This window comes from Ylistrum balloti, unplaced genomic scaffold (genome assembly GCF_031769215.1).
Source record: "Ylistrum balloti isolate Yb309-2 unplaced genomic scaffold, AGI_CSIRO_Ybal_v1 Utg372350, whole genome shotgun sequence".
NCBI lineage: Eukaryota > Metazoa > Mollusca > Bivalvia > Pectinida > Pectinidae > Ylistrum > Ylistrum balloti.
In genome coordinates, this window is record NW_026783077.1 from 214,054 (window position 1) to 221,603 (window position 7,550).

At 37.0% G+C, this 7,550-nt stretch overlaps 1 protein-coding gene across 1 annotated transcript; it reads right to left on the reverse strand.

Annotated features, from left to right (window-relative positions):
• Positions 1-1,131: 1,131 nt before the first annotated feature.
• On the reverse strand, positions 1,132-6,716 carry LOC132564520 (sodium-dependent glucose transporter 1-like). The gene is made up of 3 exons (XM_060229173.1): positions 6,279-6,716; positions 4,229-4,514; positions 1,132-2,570 (listed from the first exon to the last, which is right to left on the reverse strand). The coding sequence occupies exons 1-3, from the start codon at positions 6,714-6,716 to the stop codon at positions 1,132-1,134; spliced, it is 2,163 nt and encodes a 720-aa protein (XP_060085156.1).
• Between the last annotated feature and the right edge of the window lie 834 nt (positions 6,717-7,550).

Sequence of the window (7,550 nt, forward strand, 5' to 3'; positions counted from 1 at the left end):
TGTTGAAAGCATGGACGAGTTATGTCCCTTATACGTTACATACACAAATGTGCGATTTATTCGTGGTTGATAAGAAATTAGAAATGGCTTATAGATAAGCGTTGGGCAGTATTTATTTAATTTCTAAACATATCAGAGTACAACTAAGTATATTTTTCTAATTAAGATATAAATGTACATGTTTGACACGTATCAGATACAGACCGAATAGTTATATGAACTCGTAATTTAAAGTGTTTTGTTTACAAAGTGCAACACGTGACCAGCCTCAGTATACAGACACTAATTATATATACATTATCTATGTAAACATTGAATGGACGTCTCTTTATGTCTCGGCTACTTATCATCTAAAATCTCATACCATCAGAAAGGAAAATTTATTTTCATTATTTCTGTATTGCTCTCATTTCTCTGCCAATATACAAAACTATGTACTCCTGTAAATATTGAGTGGTTTTGTTATACGTGCGACATAACATTACGTGTCAAGGTAATTTGTGTTGCTTGAGGCAAACCACTCTCCACTCCTTGAGGAGTGAAACAATACGATAAGACTAATTAATGCAGGGTCCAGTGTTTTTTCAAAAACTGCCAAATTGAAAATTACTTAAATGATCTCCGAACAATTGTAATATTGCTGTACTCGCTATTTAGTCATTACTTTCCGTTTAATTTTCATTCCGTAATATTAGTCAACCATTTTACGAAACCGCACAACATGTGCGATCCTATCATACGGTTGTGTGCGCGATACTGTATAGTGCGTGTGCGCACGACGTTTTCAGTACGTTGTGCGATACCACAACTATATGTATGCAGCTGAAACTGAGTGTGCAGACGACCTGTCATGTACTTAATATGCATCAAATCCATTGTACAATATGCATGAATCAAAAGTATGTTCAAACACAAGACAAATATATCTAACAAAATTCTTGTTCTTTTTTGTATTTCAAAGGAAGAAATTGGGATAGCAAAGTAACATAGCAAAATAACACCAGTACACTTTTTAAAACTGCTAAGACCATTACTTCCGATTGGACAACATGTACTTGAGACTGGTAATTCTGTTTGTGTATGTCACACTTCCAACAAATGGTAGTAAAGTATAATTTACAGTTCATTAAATTATTTCTTCAGGCTATCAATGAAAATCAATTTGTCCCCAAAATCGATATCATTCATATCAATACACATCGATCTCGAACTCATCATTTCCTCGTATTCTCGTCTTCTTTGATCCGACAACAGTTTTTCTTTCTCCTCCTCTGTAGCAACTTCATCGCCGTCGTCGTCGTCGTCAATCTCTTCCTCTGATATGATATTATCATCCGTTACACCACTCTCCGCCGCCATACGTTGTCTGTTTCTCACAATCCTTGCTATATTTAAAGCGGATAAAAACAATATATACATTGTGATACTCTCGCCGAGAAGCAGATAACAGAACCACATGGGGGTTAACGAGTCCATAAGATAACCAAGAACGATCGGATTTACCATAGTTCCGCTTGATGACGCTATTAAGAAAATCGAGGCTATTTTTCCAGTAACAGGAAGAAGTTCCGCCTCCGTCCACGTAAAAATTGTCGGGAATATTACTGAGAGTGCAAACCCACCTAAGAACGCGCACACCCACACTCCTCCATCAAACTGCCCTACCGAAGTACAGTACAATCCAATGAAAGACAGCACTAGCAGAGTGGAATACAATGTTATGATCCGTACTGGGTCACACATTTTCACGAGAAATATTCCCACAAATCTACCACCCCCAAAGGAAGCCCAGTATACGGAGGTTGTGAATGATCCCATTGCTTTCGTCCATTTCATTTGTTTGACACAAAACGTCGTCAAAAAACCAGCAAATGTGTCCTCAATAGCACTGTATGTACCAAGCAACATACTCATATTGAATAAAATTAGAGCCTTAGTAGACAGTGGGAGAACGCGAAGTAGCTTGTCCTCGTCTTTACGTCCGGTAGCCATTTCTAATTTCGTTCTCTTTAGACGCATTATAAAGAACGGTATGGAGGCCGTTAGTCCCATTGCAGATGTGATTGTGCAAGCTTTCCAAAGTTGAGATGGTTCATCTGGCAGCTCAGCCGGAAGTGTACTTGCTATGGCTTTTGTGGTAGAGTTCAAGATGGACGTGACTGTTGAGGTTTGCCCTACAGACATCGTCACCGCTTTAAGGAATGGCGACGATGTCACATTAAGCTGTTCTTTCGTCAACATCGTTGTGAGACCGGAAGTTATTGTGGACATATTCAAAAAGGAAGTGACGTTGTACGTGACAGTTCCAAGTGTTGCATTGATATGATCTGTAGTATAGTCTAAACCTGAACCGAGAGTCTCATAAAAATACGTGTCATTTCCAAGTAAACTGCGCGGTTTTCGTAACAACTGCTTCATCATCGTTATATTTCGTATTTCAGGATCGTCAACCAAAAATGGCGCCGTTGCCATTGGTGCCAGAATTCCTCCCATTGCAAATGAGAAATGGAGAGCTTGCATGAAAGATCTCCCTTCGTCTCCCCATATATACACGGTCTCGGCATTGCACACTGAAAAAAGTAAACAACAATGTTTATTTCAATAAAGAGCATAGCTTAAACTAGTGCATCTTCGACGAAGTGCTAAAATCGAAATCAAACGAACAGTTAGATGTTCCCCGCACTGAAACATGTAAATCTTCCTTGAATCAATCTGATGACAAACTTAATGCTCCAAATTTTGTCTTACTTGAAATAAGCCATTAATTTGATTTCTTTATAATCATCAATATACCTTGAGGTTTTACTTTCGGCGATTTCGTGGTGATTCTTCATCCACTGACTCATCTATTCAATAATCAATTTGCTGTTCGAATTGTTAAGAGTTAGGTATCTAGACTTCTAGAGCACTATGCACGAAATCAAGTGCCCATGAAATTGTATTTATTAAACACACGAAATTTGAGCATCCGAAGATATATCATATTAAAAAATGTTAATGCAAACATGGTATTAAAACACGGGACAAAGGAAAACGATACCGACATGCCACATACAGAAAAGTTAATGTTCTTGTCGAAATGTTTTGTAAATAATATTTAAGGTACAAATACATTGGTAGAGTGGCATAGTAGTAACACATTCACAATTCACCTAGATTTGATTCTCGAATCGGACGTGAAAAGGCATAGGTCATTACCCTATGAAGTTTTTTTCCTGGAGTGCTATGGTTTAATATCACAGAGAAACCTCTCGCGCGCATCCATCTGGGCCGACAAGAGTGATAAGCGTAAGCTGGATAAACCTGATTTGCAATTGTTGTAAAATGTTGAATAAAGTTTAATTCTAGATAGCTTCATCTAGAGCGGTATGATTAGATACCACGGTACGCTGTATAAAGTTATATGAATGATCTGAAGTAAAATAACCACAGCCTTTAAGTGACACTTGTCACGAGCTATCTGTATATACGTCCCTGGTACATGTACACCTGATTCTTCAGCGATATTATACTCTATATTGCCCTGATAAGAGAAGAGGTAAAAGTAAGTATACCATGAAGTGTCGATGTAATACTTAAAATATCCGTATTTAGTTAGTGTTGACGTTGCAGATTTTTATCGATTATCATTGACCTGAAAATGATCTCGTCAAAATCACACTAGCATCTTATCAAAATCCGGAATCGGCGGAGTGTAACTGTATCCACGGCCAACAGAGCCAAAATCAATCCAAGGAAGGAAAAAACATGTCTCGGTGTTTATACTTAACGATGATGGTAACGTGTATTATTTTTGTCATAATGACTCTTTTGTTGCCAATTGTTAAAAACTTCTGTAGCGTAGCACATGTGTAAATATTTATGAATAAGCGAAATGACTCACCACAAAAAAAAAGGACTTCACAGAAAATATGTTTACAAGACACTTACAGCTGAACACCAAAGTTTTCAAAAAAAAATCTTTATCTGATATGACAACTTGTTCCTTACATTACTAAGTAAATATAATGACAGCCAGATAGACACACACACACACTCAGACACACAGACGGACGGACGGACAGACACACAGACACATATATAGACAGACAACGTGAAATAAAATTGGATTTATGAGGGAGGTGGGTAGGTAGGGTGGGTAGGTAGGGAGGTAGGTAGAGTAGGGTAGGTAGGTAGTTAGTTACGAAGGCACTGTTATTGATATACAGCACAGTTTCAGTACACGTACCTGCGTCCAGTCCTCCACTAAATAAACCTTTAACCCAATGAATGAACACCATCAGGCCGTATGGAGAACACCAGGGAATGATGGCGATGGTAACAGCGTTCCCAAGAACAGGATAAAACACCAAAAGAACTTTGTCGAGACTGTCAAATACAAGTCCACTGGTCAAGGACCCCAGAAGGTACCCTACGGAGTGGGCAGTCATAAAGGCTGACCCCTCTCTCAGACTGGACCCTGTGATGACCTGCAGATCTAGGAATGATGGACCAAACTGACCAATTGTCCATCCCTGTAATATAACGAGCAATAAAGACCATTAGACAGATATTTTCATTCATCTTTGATATCAATATTGTTACTGTCAGTTAATTTTACCATTGGCGTAAACGATATGGCCAGAAAAGAAGCGTTAATCCTGGCGAGACGAATAAACCGCACACTATTAATGAACACAACGTCACCGTACGCTTTACCCAACGTTACAGATAAAACCAACATCACCGCACGCTTTACCCAACATTACAGATAACACCAACATCACCGCACGCTTTACCCAGTGCTATAGATAAAACTAACGTCACCGCACGCTTTACCCAACGTTACAGATAAAACCAACTTCACCGCACGCTTTACCCAGTGCTATAGTTAAAACTAACGTCACCGCACGCTTTACCCAACGTTACAGATAAAACCAACGTCACCAAACGTTTTACCCAACAGTTACAGATAAAACCAACGTCAGATATAAATTCAAAATATTTTCTGCCATTGAAGTATAGGAGTTTATCTATTTTGTAAAAATCATTGAACCGCCGCTGCAATAGTGACATTTGATAGTATAAGTTTCCAGTGCTGTCGTACTTTTGACAAATCTGAGTATTACTTTTTGATCACTGCAATGAAATTCTCCTGACAGGGTGCAAATAAAGCGTAGGCTCAACAAGTTTATTTCCCATTTCATTAAATAATTCCCATGCGCACATCTTATTTTCTGTAATATGGTATATGAAAACGGTTTTGTAAGCGTTTTTAAGCATCTCTTGCCAAACAATCTAACGTCAGAGAACACACGAACATTTCGCACCCGAACTTTTTTGTACATCGCTTTGTCTTATGGCTGGCGTTTTCCTTAGAAAGGAAATAAAATAATATTTTATAGTTTCCTGATTAAATATCATATATATATCACTCTTATGAAAGAATACATCTATGCTATTTACTAACGCTCCGCATTCGTGAAAAATATAATTATTCGTGTATACTCGTGAAATATTTGTATCATATGAAACGGGACAACAATAAATATCCTCAAAATAGATAAAGTATAGAATTTGATAAGTTGATTTAGATATACAAAATATGATTGGTATAGAAATGCAAAATATGGTAGATTGAGTTAGTTATACATGTAAAGTTTGCTAGTTTGATTCTAACCTATAGGTTTTAATGATTGGTTTAGACATACAGAATATTTTATTTAGATACATGTCTAAATATTTAGAAATTAAGATATAAAGAATTTAGTAGATAGACTCAAGATATATTTACATCTATATTGACTCTGTAACTTTTTTAATGTTCATTATTATTTTACACGGATTGTGACAGTCTCTCTCTCTCGAACGCGTCTTGATATGTCGTTATGGATAGAGGACTTCAGTATTTCGGCATCGTGTAAAACACCTGGATATCGAGATGGAAAAATTCGAGAAAGTTATTCATCGGCAATTCAGACAGAAGCAATATCCTGTGATTGGGGAATCGCAAAAGATAGAAATATTTGGGATAGAGACAAATAAAAAACTTGACAGAATAACCTTGGAAAGATATAATACAGTTCAATCTCGTTATCTCGAACCAGTATAACTCGAAGACTACGTTAAATTCGAAGAATTTCGTCGGTCCTCATCTAACGTTATACAAAACATTCGAACTAATTCAGTCGAATAATATTTCCCATGGTCCCACCGAGTTCGAGATAACGTGATCCGACCGTAGTTGTATTTAATTGAAGTCTTCGTTAGTAGCTTCAGTGTGGAGAAAAATGACTCACCAGAACAGCGAATGCCCAGAATATAGCAAGGCTTTGTAAAAACCTGTTTCTGTATTCTAAATCATTTATCATACGGCGAATGAACCCGCCATGTTGACCTTTAACTTTCCGTGACGTATCCAATGAGCCATGTCCTATGTAAGTGATCTCTCTATAGTTGTCTTTGTCTGTACCCACGGGGCGCCCTGTGAGGTCATCGTTACGAGCTAGGGAGATGGACACTCGTCGTTGTTTGGGGATGGCCCCTAGTGAGTCCGGTGCGATCTGTACGGATTTTTCTTTTAGTGGAATCTTTATGTCCAGTACTTCAACACTGCCTTTTGTTCCCTGATAAGTACATGGCTTTATAGCAGTAGTAATTAGGGGTCCTTTCGTCTTCTTCGTATTGTCAGGACTTAATTTATCGCCGCCAGGAAGACTTGCAGTACAATTATTCATATTTGTGTTTTATGTCTCAAATATTCAAAGAATTGGTAATACCAGTTTCAAATGTTCATTTGCTTATCAACTTCATTGAAGACATACCAAGTCATCCGTTGAAAAACCATGTCGATCGAGTATTATTATTATTAGTATTATTACAATGTTCAAATCTCGGCTTTTTAATCAACACTTTGTATTTCTACATGGCTCCTTTCGATGAAATATGTTACCAGGGGTATTCATAAACGTGGATTTGACCGTTATTTCATATGAACCTATGGAAGATTAAAAAAACACGACTTTAAAATCATAATTATACAAATACAAAATTGAGTTTAAGTTCATATTTCGTGAATATAAAACACATGTACATTGCATTCTTCAATTTTAATTTAGTCTTACATTCACAGCCATAGTAATATATTTCATTACTTTGTTTAATTTCCTCCATAAAGAATATCTTACAAGTGTAATACTCAACAAAACATTGCTAAAATAACTTATCATTTGTGACCGTAAATCAATTTGACTGCAAGATATTTGCATGGGCAGTAAGAGACATACATAGTAATTCAATGATAACAACATACAAGGGCATGGTTTGGGTAACTTTCGCTGATCTATGTAACTAATTGTTATAAATATAAAGTAAAACATGAACCTTATTAATAATTTAGTGTCTGTGTGATAGCTACGTTTGTCCTTATGGTCAGCGAAAGTAGGGGTATGAATGTACTGTATGTATGTGATGTACCTCGGTGTAGTACTACCAGTCAATATATCTGCACACGGGATTCCATGACAAGTTTTGCTTAAAATTTAGTTTCGTAGTCTGACACAGAAAGTTAA